We start from the raw sequence: 20,442 nt of genomic DNA on the forward strand, positions 1-20,442 counted from the left end.
AAGCATTTAAGATGTACAAACCATTTTGTAGCTCACGGTTTCACTGAAACAGGTTGAGTAGATTTGGCTTGTGGGCTATACTTTGCTGAACCCTGGCTTAGTAATGACATTTGGCATTTGCAATTTAAGTGGGGATTATCCTGTTAAAGAAGAAAACCACAGGCCACAAATGGCATTGCTTGTGATAAGCCCATGATATCAAACCTAGATTTAATACCTGACCTAATTGCAGTTTCAACCTTCTCAAGAAACGTAATCTTAATCGGCCAGTCTGGAATTTTATTCTCAGCACCAACAAGGTAATCTGTCACGTGCTCCCTCTCTATCCCCCAAAGGAAGAAGAGGCAATCAGCATGAGAGACCCTTGCCCTTTACCCCAAAGAAGGTGACCTGGTCTGAAGCAACTCTTTCTTTGTTCTTTAGCTTTTTCTTTCTTTCTTTCTTTTTTTTTTTTGCTAATAGCCTCCTTGCCCACGCTCCTTCTATAAAAACCCTCCATTTTGTACAACTCCTTGGAGCACCTATTTACTAGATGAGATGCTGCCTGATTCATGAATTATTGAATAAAGCCAATTAGATCTTCACATTTACTTGGCTGAATTCTGTTTTTTACCAGATTTGGTGGCAGCAGTGGGATTGAAGCAAACTTCCAATGGCATTTGGGGACAACAGGGAACACAGGCATGGTGCCCCATGAATACTTTTCAGTTCACAGTCCTTCTCACCATTTCTGAGGGCCATTGGCAAATTCCTCTCAGTTTGAGCTCCATTCACTTTGCTTTCAAGCTCCCAGTATAATTGGCTTCCTTTATAGGGCAGGTCAGCTTGAGCTGGTAAATGATTCTGCCTGCAGCCAATTGAGCTGACAGATGATTCTGCCTGGAGCCAAGCCCTTAGCCTTTCAGAATGCAATTTCCAGATTTTTGAGTGGAAAACCCCAGCCATTGATTCTGTTCCCAGATTCCACACTGGGAACTGATGAAGGTTTAGTGTGCAATTCCTCATGTGCTTGGAATCCTTCCCCAGATTCCATGTTGGGGACTGTTTGTGGCAGCTGCAGTTCTCCATTTTGTTTGGAATCAGTCCTCAGTTCCTCAATCCTTGGGGTTTGCTGGTTCAGTCCTTTCCCCAAGGTTCCATGGGAATTGTTGGTGGTGCACACAGGGCCTTCTTTTCGCCAGGACACAGAAACATCTCTTGGTTACTGCCTAAATGTTAATGTGCACGTGTTTGTCTTCTTTTGTGTAGATAAAGGCTAATTGCTAATGAGATCCTTTATATCCAAAACTTGAGTGTACCACCTCCGGCATACCTTCTTATTTTATGTCTGAGCACTGTGATTCCAGAAGCTGTAGGTATTTACAAAAATGGCAAAATCTTGCTAAGCTTTTTTTGTGTCCTGAGAGCTGGGCTTGGTAGCCACCAGCTTGAGGGTTCCAAAACATGGCTAAATAGAAATATGAGTTATACCCCATTTATGGCTGGGCACAGCTGGATAGAAATATGGGTCAAGCTCCATTTGTAGCCAGGGACCTACCAAACTGCTGTCAGCCCTTAGAGGAATTTCAATGGCCATTATGAGGAATAGATAGATCATTTAAAAAACATACGTAAAAGCAAGGGCTCCCAAATCATACAAACAGAATGGGATACCTATTTTAATAGGTATGCAGAAGTCTACAATAGTTTTTGAAATTCCAAAATAGCTACATTGAAAGACTTACTGCAAAAGCCTAATGAAGAAATTGAAGACATAAAAGGTATCTAAAACAAAAGCTACAACCCAATCCTTTGGGGAATTGGAAACAACTGTCTTTGTCTTGAAAATCTCTGCAGGGTCAAAGGTGTGGCTCTCTAGAAGTTCAAAGTTCACCTGCCTTACAGGGAACTATCTTCAATATCCTGTAATAAACCATAATGGAAAAGTATATGAAAGAGAATATATATTTGAATCACTTTGCTGTATACCAGAAACTAACACAACATTATAAATCAACTATACTTCAATTAAAAATAATAAAGCAAGCAAACAAAACCCACAAAGTTCACCTGCCTTTTTTTTTCTTTTTTGCCAATCCCCAAACCTCACCTATTCCTCTCAAAATGCTTACAAAAATCAGGACATTGGAAACAGAATCGTACTGCGCTTAATCTGTGCCTTTGTGATATAAATTTCCTATTCCTGTCTTCTTTAGGACCAAAGAGCCATTCTTTGAGATGCAATCTTAATAGGGAAGTTTCTCACCAGAAGAAAAAGAAAAAAAGAGTGAGGAGGTATTTGGAAACTGGGCTAACTAGAAATCTTACAAATCTTTTCCACCAATATTAGTAACTATAAGCTCTCTGCGTGCAGCAGTATGTTTCTTTGTCTATATATGTAGATAAGTTTTTCTACCTTCGGATGGTATTGCCAAAATTAATTTGTAAAAGAGCTCTAGTTGGTTTCATTTGCTTCAGAAATATAACAGAAACTAACTCAGGTATTTTTCAAGTTCACGTGATTTAGGATAATCTTTAGTAAATAAAAGCTAATTAAAACAGACATATCTTTTAAGGTTATTGACATTGAACATAATGCAGATAAACCACTTTTATTCTGCTCAGTTTTATTAGTCAGATTCATGTTTCTCTGTTGCAAAATTTGTCAGCAAAAAATAAAATAACTTAGAATGATGACTGATTTTGTCTAGTGTCCCATGAAGCTTTTGTGAGTAACTTAAACATGACTGATGGCAGCACATGTTTTAGATAGATGTAAATAGGATAAGAATTTATATATAAACTTTTCAGCAACAATTATATTTTATGGTATAGGTACTTAAAAATAGCCTTTGAAATCTCTTTTGGTAACTTGAAACTTTTGAGTTTTCTAAAGTTAAATGGTAGAAATGTATTAAATATCTAGGTCTTTTATAAATAAGAAAATTGTGAAACATTAATTACTGAACATAGGTTTATCTACTTTTGGCTTCCTATTGCAAAGAAACTCAAGATAAATTTGGTTCTATTAGTGATAGGGATAGAGCAGGATAATTACACAGGTAGTTGTAGAAGTCCCAGCAGGGGATTATAGAGAGGGAAACCTAGGGAACTTTGGGAGACCACTGTAAGTTGATGATAGCTCAAGAAAGCTATCAGAATGTCGTGAAATGAAGCAGGCTTGCTTAACTATAAGGTCATAAATAAAAGCATGAGATATGCCTGAGGTCACTAAGTGAAAGAAAAAAAAATGAGGCCTGCATGCTGCCGGTTGAGTTCATCAAGATAATGAACCTTAGGACCAAGGACAGGAATTTAAGGGAAAGGTGACATTCCTAAGTAGGAGACCCTCATATGGAAACCTGAGATGATTCAACATATTTTAGTATATGTTACCACCCTTCTGCTGATTTGAATAAGTGCTACGACAGTCCTAGTTTGACCTCATAGGGTCGAACACTCTCCTGCTTGATACAAAGGAGGAGGTAGTGATGTAAGCCTGACATCTACTTGAAGAATGAGGAAGAAGGTGGTCTTCTCGCCTCCTCCACTTTCCTTTGATTATAAAAATGTAGCCTGCTTAATCTGTGGGGCAGAGCCCCCTCGCCTGCCCACTTGCTTCCCTCACAAGTGTCCTATGTTAATAAATCTACTTCTTGCCTATCACTCTGCCTCTCACTAAATTCCTTCTGTGCTGAGACACAAAGAACCTGAGCCTCAGTAAGTCCAGTCACCAGGTGAGTGATTCTAATTAAAAGACCATGGGTTCAAGTTCCAATCAGAGGTGCACAGTTTCATTAGTAAACATGTTTTGTGTCACGCTGAAAGACTGTCCTGTGAAGAAACACATGTTTCTAGAAATTATGAAATGCATTCATAAATTTGTCAATCTAAAACAATGCTCGTCTGACACGTGGTTCAAAATTGCTTACTTCTGAGTTTTCACTAGAAATTAAGGTTTCTAAGAGTTAAGAATTCTAATTCATATACGTAATTAAAGCTATTCGTAATAATAAGGGACACAACTTTATATGCAAGGAAAGTGGGATGTGTTTCTTGGTTAAGAAAAGATATGAGGTATGGAAATGCATTCCTATTAAGGGAAATGAGAGTAATTTTGCCTAAACTAGAACTTCTGGTTATGAAGGACAAACTAAATTGTGTACAGAAAGTTGATGAGAGCGAGAAAAAGATGGAATTTTACCTTGTATAATCCATCAAACTGGTTAAAATTGAATCGATATTATAAGGGTGTTAAAATATGCTTTACTATCAGTATATGGTCAGGCCACTCAAGATGGCTGTTCTTTTGCTCTCTGTACATCCCCTGCCAGACCAGTGCCTGCTTCACCTACCTTCACATCCTACATGCATGACTACATACTTACCCCAGGCCCCAGCTAGTGACAACATATCAAAGGGGTGGTGAGGGGTGTGCCCCTATGCTGGTTTCCCCGGTAACTAATGAGCCAACCTGATGTCAAGTTCCCGTATAACTGGCAATCTCCCCTTCCCCTGGGGAGTGAAGACGGCCACCCTGTCCTGCCCACCATCCACTGCTGCACACGGTGGTGGGGTGTCGCTGCAGGACCTTGCTTCAGACGTGTAAGCTCCCCCATCCATTAAACCACTGACGTCTCTGTTGCTGATTCCGGGCTCTTTCTTTGGTCTTGAAGCTGGGCAAGCACAGGCCTTAGAGGCCTGCGGGGTGCAGCCCAACAATCAGTAATATACTTACGTGAAACTAAAACTTGGTTTTCTTTCATCTGCTAAAATGACAAAGGAGATTCTCTTTCCACATGCACTGACTGACCCCTGGATTGAGCAGGTAAATGTGAAGCAGGAGGGAAGGAGCCAGGGCACAGCCTTTGAAAGAATGACATAGCCTGAGGACATGACATAAACTGATTAGAACCAAATGGGTCCAAGATGGCAGACAAGTTGACTTCCACTAGACCTTGAGCCTCAGTATACGCTCATATCAGCAAGCTAAATGACACACCCACAGGCGCCATGACAGTTCCAAGACCATAACCGATCAAAAAGTGGGCAGTGGCCCAATTCCTGGAAATCCCCGCCCCTTCCTAAAATAGCTGGAATACTCCTTCCACTCATTAGCTTATGAAATTATCCACTCCTATAAAAACGGACAACCCCATACCCTGGTGCCTCTCTCACCTTCCGAGATGGCCCACACTCTGTGGAGTGTGTTTCTAAATAAATCCACTTCTTACCTATCACTTTGTCTCTCACTGAATTCTTTCTGCGATAAGACATCAAGAACCTGAGCTTCATTAAGTCCTGAAACCAGGTGTGTGATATCATTTGGAAGACCGTGGGTTTTGGCTGGGCTCCAGTCCCATCCACGTGGGTTTGTGTCCCAGTCTGGGTTTTGGCCGGGTTCGAGTCCCAGCCATGTGGGTTCAAGTCCCAACCTGAGATGCACAGTTTCAAATGCAGGGAGTAAATCCATCTTCTGGTTAGGAGTAAATACAAGTGAGATATGATCAGAAATCTCTCCTTAACACTTGGAGATGTTACAAATTCTGTTGCAAAAGCACTAGCTGTGCAGCAAAGGTCTTTATACTCTCTGGTCAAGGTTTTTCTTGATAATAGAATAGCCTTTGATTACCTTTTAGCTGAACAAGGTGTCTGTGCCGAACCCAACACCACCTGCTATACCTGAGTTGACACTTTAGGGAAGTTGAAACTCAGTTACGTAGGATTACTGAACAAGCCACTTGGCTTAAGAGGGTGACTGCTTCAGTGGGGTCTTTCTTTGATTGGTTTGGGTCTTGGGGACCATGGCTCTGAAGTGCACTCCAAACATTGAGAATTATCGTGCTTATTATAATCATAATAATAACCCCGGTGTGTTGTATTCTCTCAAAACCCTTTAAATGCATGTTTGCAGTTGCTAACTACCAAGCAAATGATCTCCCTAAGACTGGAACATCAGAAAAAAAATGAAGAGAATGATCACCTTAAGCATTATGAGCCTGGAACTGTGACCTGTGAATGTCACAGGGATTAAGCAAAGACACTGTGACCTATAGATACCACGCCAAGGATCAACAAAGCTGTGAGAACTACAGAGCAATAGGTGAGAGTGGTGTTATTGCCTTAACTTTTGATCATATCTCTCAGTTAGGCTGAGAGTTTGACCAAAAGGGGGGAACTGTTAAAGAAAACCACAGGCCCAAAAAGGCACTACCTGTGCTAAAGCCCGTGATACCAAACATAGATTTAATACCTAACCTGACTACGGTTTTGACCGTCCCCAGGCATGTAATCCTTTCTTTCTTTCTGTTTCTTTTCTTTCCTTCCTTCACTTCCTTCCTTTCCTTCCTTCCTTCCGTCCTTTCCTTTCCTTTCTTTAACCTCCCTCCCCACTTCCTTCCTTCCTTCCTTTCTTTCTTTCTTTCTTTCTTTCTTTCTTTCTTTCTTTCTTTCTTTCTTCTTCCTTCCTTCCTTCCTTCCTTCTGAAGTATAGTTAATTTACAATATTATATTAGTTTCCAGTGTATAAGATAGTCTAGGGATATAATCTTAATTGGACAGTCTGGAATTTTCTGGTCAATGGAGACCCTTTACATCCCACAAAGGAAGAAGAGGTAATATGAATAATAGACCCTTGCCCTTCTCCCAAAAGAAGGTGACCTGGCCAGAAAAAATTCTTTCTTTTCTTTTGCTAGTAACTTTCTCACCCTTCCCTCCTTCAATAAAAACCCTCCATTTTTACAACCCCTCTGAACACTGGGCGCTGCCCAATTCATGAATTGTTGAATAAAGCCAATCAGATCTTCACATTTACTACACTGAATTTTGTTTTTTAACAATCCTTTAGAACACAATGTTGGTACCCTAAAGGTAGTATCTTGGACTCCCTGGCAGGACAGTGAAGGAGGGAACGGAGGGCAAGGAGCCACCCTTTGCTCTGTCTTTCAGCCTGCAACAAGGGTGACATCACCAAAGTCCTCCAATGGACACATCGCCACCTTCTGAGCCTGCCTGTTTCTGTTTAAGCAAATCTGGGTACCTACATGGGCTTATCACCCTGTGATCCAAAGTGAATGCCTCTAAAGTAGTCAAACCTAAGTCAGCCCTTTGTGGTACTTGATCAATAATTGATCTGACTTTTGCAAGGGGCAGGGTGAAGCCGACTGACCCCTGGGGCCCGGGCATTTCTCTCCTTGGCAGGGTGGCAGGCAAGTGGGCAGCTGCAGAAGGGACAGAATATATACTTGACAAGGTTTAGCAGTGGTTTGCTCTGCCCAAGGCATGCTGGCTGCGTCTTGTCCCCTAGCCTATCGGGTCTCATGGGATTTGCCTGAAAATCTAGCCTCCTTTGCCGCTCAGTAATTGGAATTGGTTTTGGAATAAATACATGACTTTAGAAACTTTTCCAGAAGTGCTCTGTTTAGTGCGCTCAGGAAAATCATCCTTTTCAGCTGGCGTCCCTGCCCCAATTTCTGCATCCCAGCCACCATCTATGTGGTTGGCCAGAAAGTCCTTCTTCTCCAAGATCACCCCTCATCACGTCAGGGCATGAAAGCCTCTGGGCTCCCCACTGCCCTTGGGGTAACACAGGAGGTCTCCCTCTTGATCTGGCCCCCACTGGCCTGTCCAATGCTGTCCCCCATGACCTGGCCACATCATGCTCCCTCCCAGCTTCCTGACATCTGCTCCCTAACCTGGAACACTCCTCTTCGCTGTGCTAAAACTATTATCCTTCAAGATTGATCCCAGGTGCCTCAGCCCCAGGGGCCCTGCAAGGCTAAATGCCTCTCCCTTGTGTCCCCAATGCTCCCTCCAGCAGAGCTTGTGTCCCCCATATTGCCTTCTATACTATGAGTCCTGGTAGGCCTTTTTTCCTCTGTATTCTTGGCCTTTCAGCACACAGTGGGCCTTCAGTAAAGGGTAAATGAATTCACGTCAGAGTATCTCCTACTGCGTCGTGTGTGTCAGTTTCAGTTATCTCACAGTGCGAGTAACTAAGGGAAAATTAATCTCAACCAGCAGCTTTCAGGCTGCTGTCTTTTCAACACAAAAATCTTAGACATACTCTAGGTGTTTAGAAGTATTTTCTGCATGACCTTCTCACTCCAAATGAAGGCCATGGACCAGGAACATGCAGATCGACCCCAGACTTACTAAGTCAGAATCTGGATTTTACCCAGCCTCCCAGGTGCTCATGTGCACATTCAGATTTGAGAAGCATTCCTCTCAAAGACACCCTTCTCCTTCCTAATGAAGGCCTGGTTTGTGGAATGGTAGAAACGCCGAGACAGTTTGACGCACCTGGAGAATTATTCAAGCCCAAAAGAACAGAGAAGAAATGGTTCATTATGTGGCTGCATCTCCTTTTCTTTCTATATGAAATAAGACACATTACTGTGAAGGTAAAAGGGGCAGGAACTGGGCCCGAGGGAGAAGCTCTAGGAACCTGCAGCGTTGGGTGAACTGATGCTGGGTGAGGTGTAATTGGCTCCCGTGGGATGAAGTTGGAAAATGAAGATGGGATTTTGCGGGGGCTGGAGTCTGGAAAGCTGATTTGATGTGGGAACTTCAGATCCAGAATGGCAGGATGTCTGGTCAGCAACATGCCTGGGAAAGAAACGGTGAAGGGCCAGGGAGAGAGTCTATAGTGGTTCTCTTCAGAGGGGAGCTGTTTTGCATAAAGGGGACAGTGACAGACTGAACTTTGGGTCTTGGGTGGTAGGAGCAGGTAATAATAAATACAAAATCTGACTTGCAACAATAAAAGGGAAAATGTCCTAAGTAAGTGTTGTGCAGACAATGTTTTCAGCTTGAAACAGAGAAAGAGATGGGCCAGGGGATTATAGAGAACAATAAAGGAAGGGAAAAAGAAGGGATGTGCTTCTCAGTATGATACTACATAACATAATGTAAACACTAAACAAACAAAACCCTCAAACCAGCAACTGAATTGCAAATGCTCCTCTAGGACACAGTCTGTGGCCCCTATAAGCAGGGGTCAGCAGTGCCATCTCTGGCTGTGTCCATTGCTATTACTGCCCCCATCCCCCTGAGAGCCTCTGAGGGCACTGCATCCTCTGTGGTGCTCTGACCCATGGATGGATGCAGATTCTTCCCGAAGTCCTCAGGCGTGGGTACCTATAACCGCTTGGCAGAAGGGAAGCAGACACTAAGAAGACTGCAAGTCCAGATGCCTGGCATGAAAAGCACAAGCTCATCTTTAGCATGTGTGCTGCAGGCACACCTTTTTTCTGGTTCCTGTTAGAATCATCCATCTCCATGAGTAAGAGCTGCTATAGGGATACTGCGTGTTCTCAGAGCTCAGGACAAAACACAGAGGTTTAGTTCTCCCTTTCACCCACATGATGCTTTGAGGATGCTCTTCTGCCCTGGGCAGCTGAGAATGGGAGTGACATTTCCTTAGGTAAATCTCCACCTACCCCTGCAGAGAAAGCTGACCCTTACCAACTACTCAGAATTACACTCTCAGAATACAGCCGAGAAGACAAAACTCACGTAAGAGCAAGGCGCATATACCTGGTACGCTGGGGTCATTTTATGGATGCAAAGCCTTCCTCCCTTTGCTGCCAGCTGAGCCTCTGATAAGCCCTGCTCTGCCATTGGTGAGCGATGGTGGTAAGCAAGCTTTTAGGTGATGGACAGAAAGTTCGGGGAGTGCCAGGGACCGTGAGGAATGTGGTTGTGCCCTCAGGGAGCCCATATCATTTCTGGGAAGACAATATTCACCCACAGAAAAAAGACAGAGAATGGAATACCATAGCCCGAGCAGATGGTGCTTAGCCAAGGTCTGAAAGGCAGGTGGCAGCAGAGCCAGGGGGTGGGATGTCCTTCGTGTACAGCTGGGTAAGACCAGCATCGCCTTGGGAAAGTGGCAGCCCTACATTCCTGGAAGGGGTTATTGTGATGGAAAAGAAGGCCTGGGGCATCACTGGAGTCTGGAAGGAAGGGAGGGCTCTAGCTGTGAGCAGGTCCCTTGCTCCTCCAGCATAGCTAGCTCCCTGGGACAAGCTGAGCACAGAAAGGGCTTGTGATGGCACTGACTGGAAGCGAGTGGTCCGGGGGAGACAGAAGGCTCTGAGCATGATGGATTGCTTTCACTATGCTGCAGTCCCCTCCTGCCTGGAGGGGAATGACTTAGAACAGGTACAAGAATTTGAACTGCCGAACTGCGATTGCTTGGTGACTGTCATTGCTTGAGAGAAGCCAGCTCAGGGAGGAGCCTCTGTTCTGGGCAGTTACGCCTGGCACACGTCCGCAGAGCCCGTACTCACAGCTGGGTCCCAGGGGCTTGGGGAGCATCGCGGCTCCTCACCCTGGCATCCGGAATCTTGGCTACCAACCCTCCCCTCCACCGACTGCTCCAAATTCGCTCCCCATTTTCTCCCCAGTCCACACCCCCTCCGCAAGCCAGACCGGCTTCCTGACATCGTTCACTGTGCCCTGAATGGCCTCCCGTCTCTTGGTTCCTCTCTTATTTTATACAGTGTAGCCTTCACCCAACACCTGCTTCAGGAAGAACCAGCCTTTCCCCTAGGAACCGGATGGGCTCTCCCAGTGAGGAACAGCCTGCTTCATCTGTGGTTAACAAAACAAAACAAAACGAAGCAGACAAACAAAAAGCAACCCAGTAAAACATGGCTCACTCCAGTTTGCTCCACAAAGCTGGGAGAAGGGGCTGGACACGAGACACATATCTGGGACCTGTGGTCATGCTCTTCCCTGGAGAAAGGAGCACTTTGAGCTCTGAGGCTGCAGCCCTGGCCAGGAGTAGAAGAGAGAACAGCCCCAAGATGGGCTGGTCAGAAATGGAGGTTGCCCCCAGTGGAGGAGTAAAGTGGACCAGTACGGTGGTAGGACGGAAGATTGCTCTCTAGGTCTGGGGCCTGGGATAGGAATGCCAGGAAAACACTGTGACCGTCACCACACATATCTGAGATCTTGGAGGACCTGTCTGTGATCTGAAAGCCTGCTGGGACAATGGCTGGGGAGACAGACCTAGTGGCTGTCTACAGTGGGTGAGCTAGAGGGAGGAGGGGGCCGATGCAGAATCCAGTGTCGGCTTCTCCCACCCAAGGCTGGCAGACTTAGGCAGGGAGCCACCATCAAGTAGTTGGTCCAGATGTTACACCTGCTTACATCGCTTTGCCTGGCACGGTGAGCAGGTTCAGGGAGGTGCTGCTTCCCTCTTGTCTTTGTTCCACACAAAGGCACATTTTTCACCATTCATTCATGCATTCAGCACTTGCCAATCACCTGCCTTGTGCCTGGCCCAGTGCTGGGGCTGCAGACACACCAGTAGATGGATAGCATCCCTGCCTCCTGGACCTCCCTGTCTAGAGCTGAAAATAGCCTCATGCCCCGAGGTAGGGGCCCCACGCATTCTTCACATGCAGAATGAAACATTATTAACACGTTTCACTTTGCATACATTTAACACTGAAACAAGTACAAACTCCATTAGGAAATTACATTTAAATATATTTCAATGTGATTCCAAATCTGTAGGTGTCTCATTTATCAAAGACAAAAAAGATTGGGTTCCTTCTCCAGATATGGCCTCGTGTTTTGCTTTCCTCACTTTAAATCCCATTGTGAGCTCGTTCCGAGCTTAGAAAGCTTTTATATTCTTTCCAGGCTTTCTTTTCAAAAGTGAGACTTTCACTGGGGCCAGTTGTTACACGTCAAAATAAAACAAGGTGAGTTCTTCTTCACTCAGATAGCTTTGCACTCATTCATTCATTCGTTCATTCATTCAATGACTGTTACTTGAGCACCTACCATTGGGGCCAGACATGTGCTAAACCTGAGAAATTCCACTGTGAACAAAAGAGACAGACTCCTGCCCTCAGGGTCCTCAGGGTCTAGTGAATTACACTCAACCAGAGTGCAGGCCCCCTGAGGTCAGGGACACACAGATTCCCACTCTGGCTTGTTCCTTTTTCTCTGTCTCTTGCTTGAAATAGACAGACACAGAGAAGACTCTCCTTTGTTCTTTACCTCTCACACGTCTTAGTTGTGTCTCTCCTACTCAGCATTTCACCTTGTCTACTTTGTTCAAAGGCAAGCGATTCCGGTTCTCTCCAGAGGTGGATTTAATTACCCCCTCCCATCTTTCTAGTTGCAAGATGCAGTAAGATAAAGTTGTGCAGGGGACGATCTGAGGGCAATGACCCAGTTGGGTCCTCAGGTGTCCTAGCTTTGCACCATGAGGTCCTGCCAGTCTGGCCTGCTGAATTGGATTAGGAATAAATGCCTGCCTAAAAGGCAGCCATTCAAGGTCTGACCAGTGACCTATATGTGGTCTGGCATCAGCCTGTCCCATAGGGACATGAACGACCAACACAGCTAATCGCACCCTCTCTTGGGGAGTTAAGAATGAAAGATACAGAGAGATAGAGATAGAGAAAGAGGTAGAATGTAACAGGGGCCCTGAAGCTTTTAAGACCTATGAAGGGAAGGCAGCAGACAGAGGCACAAAGTGGATGAAACCATGGCACGCCCTAAGTTATGTGTAAGCAGAACCCTGCGACAGCATCAACAACCAAAACGGTGGCACAGAGATAACTCCAGCATCCCTGCTCGGCCACCGGAACTATTGGTGCCACCACAAGAGCTCTTGTTATTCCATAAACCATCCAATGCTCTGCGAGCTCCATCTCTGCAGCTGGCCTTCCCATCCTTATTTGCCCTTAGTTCATTGCTACACCTGCATCCTCAAAGGGTAACCTGAACCTTCTGTCTTTGCATCCTAAAAGATCTAACCTAGCACAGATATCCACCTCCATCGAAGGCCATTGCTTCTCCATTACCAGAGCCAACACTTTAGAAACCCTCTAACACAGAGGCTGGATTCTGGATCTCCAGCCTCTTCCTGTACGCCCTCTGTGCAAGCCCAAGGAACACGCAACCTTCCCCAGGTGCTGAGCAATTATTAAAACTTGAAATGCACCAGCTGAACTCCGAACCCTTAGGTAAAGTGAATTGGCCCTTTCTCCTGAGCACTGTGGGACAATTCCTATTGATAGGAAGAGGTCATGAGACTTGAGAAAGGGCACACTGGACAAACTGGGCACACGAGTTGGATGAGTTGGCTTGGACATTCTCAGCTGTAAAATGGGGGTACTATATCGCCCAGGGGTTGTAAGAACAAACAGGCTACTCTATTTCTCACAGCAGAGTGCCTGTGCTTTACAAATTCCTCTAGTGATGCATTGTGATGATTGGAGGGCAAGTCCAGCACCTCCTATACACATGGCCAAGCTGCCTTCACCCAACAGTACTGACAAGAGCAGGCCCACCTTGCCAGCCAGGCTTGCAAACTGGCTTTACGTCCACCTGCACCAGGGTGTCCTGCGTTGCAGGCTTCTGTCCACAGTCGTAGGCGGTCACCAGGATCTCATACTGGCGTTGCTTGTCATAGCTCAGCTTTTCCGTGTTCCTGACGTTGCCTGAAGATACAGGGACATTGAAAATCATCTCAGATCAAGTTAACCACGTTGCAGTTCTTCAAAATCCCTTCTGCCCTCTTTCAACCTTCACCAGAATAAAATGTCCCCTTTCCCTATCTCTTTGTAAAGACTAGGGCAAGTAGGGACTTGGCTTCCACATGTGACCTGCTTGTGCCTTGGTGGCAGATTCTCAGGAACTGCTGGCTGGAGCCACCCCAGCTGTGGAACGGAACTGCCGGGTAATTCTGCCCACACATCTGGAATCCAACTGGTTGTGTTAAGTACGGGGTCGTCAGAAGACCACCCTAAACTGCACCCAACTAACCCTACATTAGGCTGTGTCCCTAATGTAGGGCAACGTATGCTCATCTGACATGAAATCTCTGGGAAAAAGATGGAATTCAGAAATGTCCCGACACGTATTTTTTAACATCCGGGCTCTTCGCCAGGAATGTTCATTGCCTCGTCTCACATTATTTTGCTACCAAATAGGAAGTAAAATCAATACGAGAAAACGTGTGACCTCTCTTCTGAAAGCTACACAGAATAACAGATTCCTTGCCCTGGTGGCAAAGACATTTTTCTCCTTCAAGGGAGACCAGACATTGTTTCTGAGCCATTTGTGTGTATTTGTTCCTGTGGGTTTGATATTATGGTTCAGAAATAAATCTTTGACAATTGATGAGCAAACTTTTAATTGATTATTTTTGCTGAAATACAATTTTGGTTTCAAAAAATGAATCAAGGCCTGATGTGCATTTAATACTTCTTAGTTTTTTTTTTTTTTTTTTTTTTGTGGTACGCGGGCCTCTCACTGTTGTGGCCTCTCCCGTTGCGGAGCACAGGCTCCGGACGCGCAGGCTCAGCGGCCATGGCTCACGGGCCCAGCCGCTCCGCGGCATGTGGGATCTTCCTGGACCGGGGCACGAACCCGCGTCCCCTGCATCGGCAGGCAGACTCTCAACCACTGCGCCACCAGGGAAGCCCTACTTTTTACTTTTTGATTCCCGGAGCTTAAAGTCTCCCTTTGTTGAGAATAATTTCATTCTGGCTTTTCTTTGTTTTTCAGTGGTGGAGCTGACAGCAAATTAGAATTCAAATGATATCATCATTCTTTGCCAGAAGCGAAATCAAGAGAGTGGCATGGACATATATACACTACTAAATGTAAAACCGATGATACCTAGTGGGAAGCAGCCGCACAGCACAGGGAGATCAGGTCGGTGCTTTGTGACCACATAGAGGGGTGGGATAGGGAGGGTGGGAGGGAGGGAGACGCAAGAGGGAAGAGATATGGGAACATATGTATATGTATAACTGATTCACTTTGTTATAAAGCAGAAACTAACACACCATTGTAAAGCAATTATACTCCAATAAAGATGTTAAAAAAACAAATAAACCAACAAGCAAATACACAAACATGGAATGGCTGACTCAGGTATATATATTTCATTTTTGTGCACCTTTGTTAAAATTTAAAAAAAAATTATTGAAGTATAGTTGATTTACAATGCTGTGTTAATTTCTGCTGTACAGCAAAGTGATTCATTTATACATAGATATAGATTCTTTTTCATATTCTTTTCCATTATGATTTATCACAGGATATTGAATATACTTCCCTGTGCTATATTGTAGGACCTTGTTCATCCATCCTATGTAATACTAGTTTGCATCTGCTAATCCCAAACAACCCCCTTGGCAACCACAAGTCTGCTCTCTATGTCTGTGTGACTCAGGTATATTTTTATGTTTCATCAAAACTAAGGGGAAACTTTTTAATGAATTTTCTTCCATTCCAACAGATGTATATTGTTCATGCAAATTGAGACAACAGGGACTGACCCAAGAAAGCTCGGAAAATTAGAAAAGCCACATCACGTGTTAAAGATAGGAAAAATTCATCCACCCATCACTCAATATTAGTAAGACAGTACTCAGCACAAGGTCATGAGCAGGTGCTACGAATGTGAGCATATGTCAGGGTGTGGAGGGTCAGGGGGTACGAAGTTGCCCAAGACATTGGACCAAGAATTGGAATTTCTTCTGCTATCTGCTCTGGACTGTTTCTAAAAATGCAACTGCGGCCAGTGACTGGAAGTCAAATTTCCTTTAACAAAGCCGGTCAAGAATCTCTGAATAAAAATGTGTTTGCTGTATCTTTGGCCTTGTGGCGGATGTTCAGAATCCCTTTCCTTTTTCTCCAAATATTTGTTTCGGTCTCAGCTCGGGGCCCCAAGCACATCTGCAACAGCTCACTGTGGGGTTGGTAACATTCCCTGTGGCTTCTGTTAATAAATTAGTTCGTGGTTAGAGCCATCACAGGGGAGGACTTCTGCCAGGTGGAAGCACTGCAATAGGACCACGAGAAGTATGTTTCAGCAACATCTAATTGAACAAAGGTTTTAACTTTCTTTAAAGTTAAATGGCTCTCAAAAGATACACTTCGTAGAAGAGGAAGGCTCAGGGTTTACTGTCCGTGTGGCATTCAGCAGACCAAACACTACTGATTGCGGTAGAAAAATAAATAAACACACGAGCCCGCAATCCTTGGCTCAATTTACGGCAGCTCCCCTTCTGTAAGAAGTCTTAATGAAACTGAGAAACTACTTTACTTTCTCCACCACCACCGACTTCACGCATGGGAGAATGGGTTTCAGAGCACAGGATTTGAAGCATCAGAGTATAATATGTTCACTGATGGTTGTAGAGGGAACGGTCGTGTTTGGCTAAGTCACACACTTAAAAACATTTTGAAAGATCAGAAACAGCCCTGCTTTTTGCTTCTGTGACAATTGTGTTATTTTCCCCACATGTGAATGATTTCTCCTAGAGGTGCCTTCTCAGGAGAACTGAGTCCACAGTTAACCCAGGTGAGTACTGATCTCTGGGCTTATTTCTCTGTTCCAGATGAACTGGGGAAGGTTAACTCTCAAAGAACTATCCGTACCTACCACGTGTCATAGTGAAGTTATTTTTTAAAACCTCAGGTGAAGTAGGGGTTGCAATGAGACAAGTGCACTTACCTGCACCCTCCTTCTGATGGAATTTAAATCGGAGTCGCCCTGTAGGAAACATATGCAGGCCAGTCACTTTGCAAGTGTTCGTACCTCTTGGCCATGCAATTCCACGTCTAACAACTGACTCCAGAAATAATGATAAAAATTGCAGACAGAGGTGCAAATACGTTGATCTAAGCATTATTTATTACATTGAAAAAGAGTAAAGAAACTGGATGCCCAATAGTAAGAGACAAGCTAAGCCTGATTCTCTGCTTAGACGGACTGCTGTTCGTGCTAATTACGAAGCATGTTTATGGATGGAAAAAATCCACACAATCGAACGTTAAGTGAAAAGGGGAAGATAAAGAAAAGCAAGGAAAGCGTGGCCTTATTTTGTTCAAGAACTTCATAGAAGAAGTGCTGGTAGAATGTCAGTAGTGGTTCTCTTGGGCGGGATTACAGGTGACTTGCTTCTTCTTATACTTTTCTATGCTTCCCTTGTTTTCCACAAAGGACGTGCGTTTCTCTTCTATTCAGGTGGAAGAGAAGTGTCTTCATGTACTTGGAGAACAAACAGACTTGAGGACACACTGTGCTCATAGGTATCCGATGCCTGTTACTCACCAGGACAGCCTGTGGAGGGCTCAGCAGAGGCTGCATGAGACCAACCACTGCTTGGAAGGTAGAAAAGTCTGCCAAGTGGAGACCGGGTGTCACCGAGAGCCCTGATGCTCCCTTAGCCATCATTGCCATCCCTGGCTGAGTGCAGTACTTAATTCCCATGTTACAATGAGGGTCTGAGGCCAGGTTTAAGTAGCTTGTCAAGGACCTCTCTCTCTCTCTCTCACACACACACATACACAGAGTGGTAGACGTAGGATTAAGACATCTTTGTATTTTTGAACTTAAATACCACTGCCATGTGTTCCTGTCAAATGTCACTGAAGACAGTGACAATATCACTGGTGAAAAGGCTTTGGGACCAACACTCAGGGGACCTGGCTCCAGTCCCCACTCTGCCACTGAGGTGACAGCTGCTATATGGCCAGCGCTTCATGCTTTAGGAATCAGTTTTTCCATCAGTTCAATGGAAGTGAGGAACGAGGCCCTCCCAATCCCCGAGAGACCAGCCAAATGCTAGAAGATGGGGGGCTGGAAGCCGTCTGAAATGGATCCAGAATTTCGCAAGAGGGAGGTAACGCCACCAACTCAGTTATTGGCTCATAATTTCAGTCTGTAAATCCATGGGGAATGAATACCCTTCATGTCCCAGTCACCCAGGTAAATATCTAATAATCATGGCCCCATGAATGGAACACTATATGCTAAGTACCTGTGAACATCATCCCCAGGCACTGCCTCTCCCTGAGGCCTCACTACCCCACAGTGGGGCAGGGACTGTTACTGCCATCATTTTTCAGGGGAGGAATTCAAGGGAAGGGAGGCCGAAGACTTCTGGTTGGAAGAGGTTGAGTCTTGCGTTAAAAGAAAAAGTCCTGGGGCCTGAATGAGTGGAGCCCAACTCAGCAGTGCTCTTCCTTTTTTTAAAAATTAATTTATTTTACTTTATTTATTTTATTTTTGGCTGCGTTGGGTCTTCGTTGCTGCGCGTGGGCTTTTTCTAGTTGCGGTGAGCGGGGGCTACTCTTTGTTGTGGTGCGCGGGCTTCTCATTGCGGTGGCTTCTCTTGCTGTGGAGCATGGGCTGTAGATGTGCGGGCTTCAGTAGTTGTGGCGCGTGGGCTCAGTAGTTGTGGTGCGCCGGGCTTAGTTGCTCTGCGGCATGTGGGATCTTCCCGGGCCAGGGCTGGAACCGTGTCGCCTGCATTGGCAGGAGGATTCTTAACCACTGCGTCACCAGGGAAGCCCAGCAGTACTTTTTTGAATGTGCATGCAAAGAACTTCTTCAAGGAGCTGGGAAGGTCACTGGGAGAAGTGATGGATAAGGGCCAACTGGGAAGCTCATTAGAATGGGAGCTGCTTCTGCATCTGCCCTTAGGTCCTGCCTTCATTACTTGAGAAATGCTTTTGTAAACCTCGCCATGGGTGGGGTGGGCGGGGAGGGGGGGCACGCTCCCGGAGTGCCGGCTCTCCTCTTCATCTCAGGCTGTAAACCAACGCTGGAGGCAAAGGCCTGGCAAAGGACCATTACTCACTTTTAATGAGACAGCTAGGTAAATAAATTGGCATGTGTTTGTTAGTGAAATGGCTCATCAAGGTGAGTAATTATCTTCATGACTGGGGCAGTTTACCCTCAGGTGAAGGAATTTGCATCTCCTCTCTCCCAGGTCCTGGCTCTCCAGAACTAAGCAGGAGGCCAAGGGCAGCTTGACCACTTGTTCCAGATACCCTCCCCCATGTCCAGTCTAGCTCTTCAGCAAGGACTTGTCACTCCCCAAGTTCCACAGCTCTTGTGGACATAGACAGCACAGCTGATCATAGGGGACCAGAAACATACAAAGCAGTTGTTTCATATTTTGTAGAGTGGCGTGTGTGTGTGTGTACGTGTGTGCGTGTGTCATGTATGTCCGTGTGGTGGGGACAGGCCAGCCACTTCATAGGGCCTGTAGGAAAAGCTATCAGGAGCAGTTCTTCTAATTGAAATTACCTGCTTCTTAGTCCTGAACCAAACTTTAAAGTCCAGGATTTTCTCCTTTGCTTTCTCATGCGTTGATCTTGTGTCCTACACACTTAGTATCTAGTGATGTCCAGGTGTATAACTGACACTGGCCACGTGTTTGAGCAACTTTTAAGGAAACTTCCTTATTACCATTTTGTCCGTTTGATGAATATTGGTTTCATCTTCTGAGACAGATCATAAACTCCAGGAGACCAAGGATGAGGGTGTCTCCTTGGCCTCCATGCCCTATGGAATCTGCTGCAATTCTCAGGGTGCAGAAGACTCTGTCACAGGGTAAGTTTCTCCCTGGTCTCAACATCAAGAAACACGGGAAGCACTGAAGATTTGCGAGTAGGCGACTGATGGTATTTCCCTCTAGGCATGGGCTACCAGGAGGCTGAGGGCTAATTCACTGCCTAACCCTGGTTCATGGCACGCTTTGTGCACCACCCTCACCCTTGACTCTGCCTGACTTTCTATTTTTGATTTGTTTTTTTGCTAGATGGTAAGCTCCATGTGGGCAGGTCCACTTCTGTTTTGACTTCCCCTCTATCTCTATTCCCAGCTCCCAGCACTGTACCTGGCACTTAATAAACATTTGTGGCGTGGATGAGCCTCAGGTTTTGCAACTTTGCCATCACTGAGCAGTTAAATCCTATTTGAAACAAAGTGAGGATAATGTACATACACCCACACACTCATGCTAATAATGAGACAATATACTTGATTACTATCAAGTTATTGAGAATTACAGTTAAAGTGGGCTGAGTTGATTGGGTCTCTGGCTGTGGTGTTTACACTGCAATGAGTTTTTTAATAATGGTGATGGGGAAATACCCAAATGGCTTTCTAGGATTCTTTTCAGTTCAGTAAGCTTAGTTTGAGATTGGAGTGTGGTGGGAGGGGTCTTTCATTCCTCATTCTCACTGGGGTGGAAGTTCTCAAAAACCCTTGGCAAGAGCTTTAAAGATTCCTGAATGGATCTATAGCTTGGACGGTGTTTCCAAAATCTCCGCCTTCTCTTTTAGCTTCTCTCCGTCTGGGAGCAGATTGTCGTGGTGTGGCTAATGTTACACTTGTTATACAGGAAACTCAGATGTGGCTGAGTTGATGGCATGGCTCACATCTGGATGACGGCAGGAAAATTCTACCAGAAAACCAACCTGTCTTCAGTATCCAAATGCGTGGCATTGTGAGTTCTATAGACTATTCACTGAGGAGGTTTCTGGGGTGTTTTAGACCTGGCCGGGCTGCTGATTACATGTCATCCCTTCTAGTGCAGGGCTGAGTTCTGGGTTACAGAGCCTACATCAGGGATAGCAAGGGAGGCGTCACCTGCCAAGTGCATTCAAAGCCCTCACTTGGCCTTC

The 20,442-nt window shown here is 45.2% G+C and overlaps 1 protein-coding gene across 1 annotated transcript in view; it reads right to left on the reverse strand.

Annotated features, from left to right (window-relative positions):
* CLSTN2 (calsyntenin 2) overlaps positions 1-20,442 on the reverse strand; it is a 636,354-nt gene that overhangs the window by 130,955 nt on the left and 484,957 nt on the right. Inside the window, exon 5 of the mRNA XM_029214625.1 lies at positions 13,299-13,448. Within this exon, the coding sequence (XP_029070458.1) occupies positions 13,299-13,448 (150 nt within the window). The remainder of the gene's footprint in view (positions 1-13,298; positions 13,449-20,442) is intronic.

This window comes from Monodon monoceros, unplaced genomic scaffold (genome assembly GCF_005190385.1).
Source record: "Monodon monoceros isolate NGI ecotype Baffin Bay Population unplaced genomic scaffold, NGI_Narwhal_1 Super_Scaffold_11, whole genome shotgun sequence".
Taxonomy (NCBI): Eukaryota; Metazoa; Chordata; class Mammalia; order Artiodactyla; family Monodontidae; genus Monodon; species Monodon monoceros.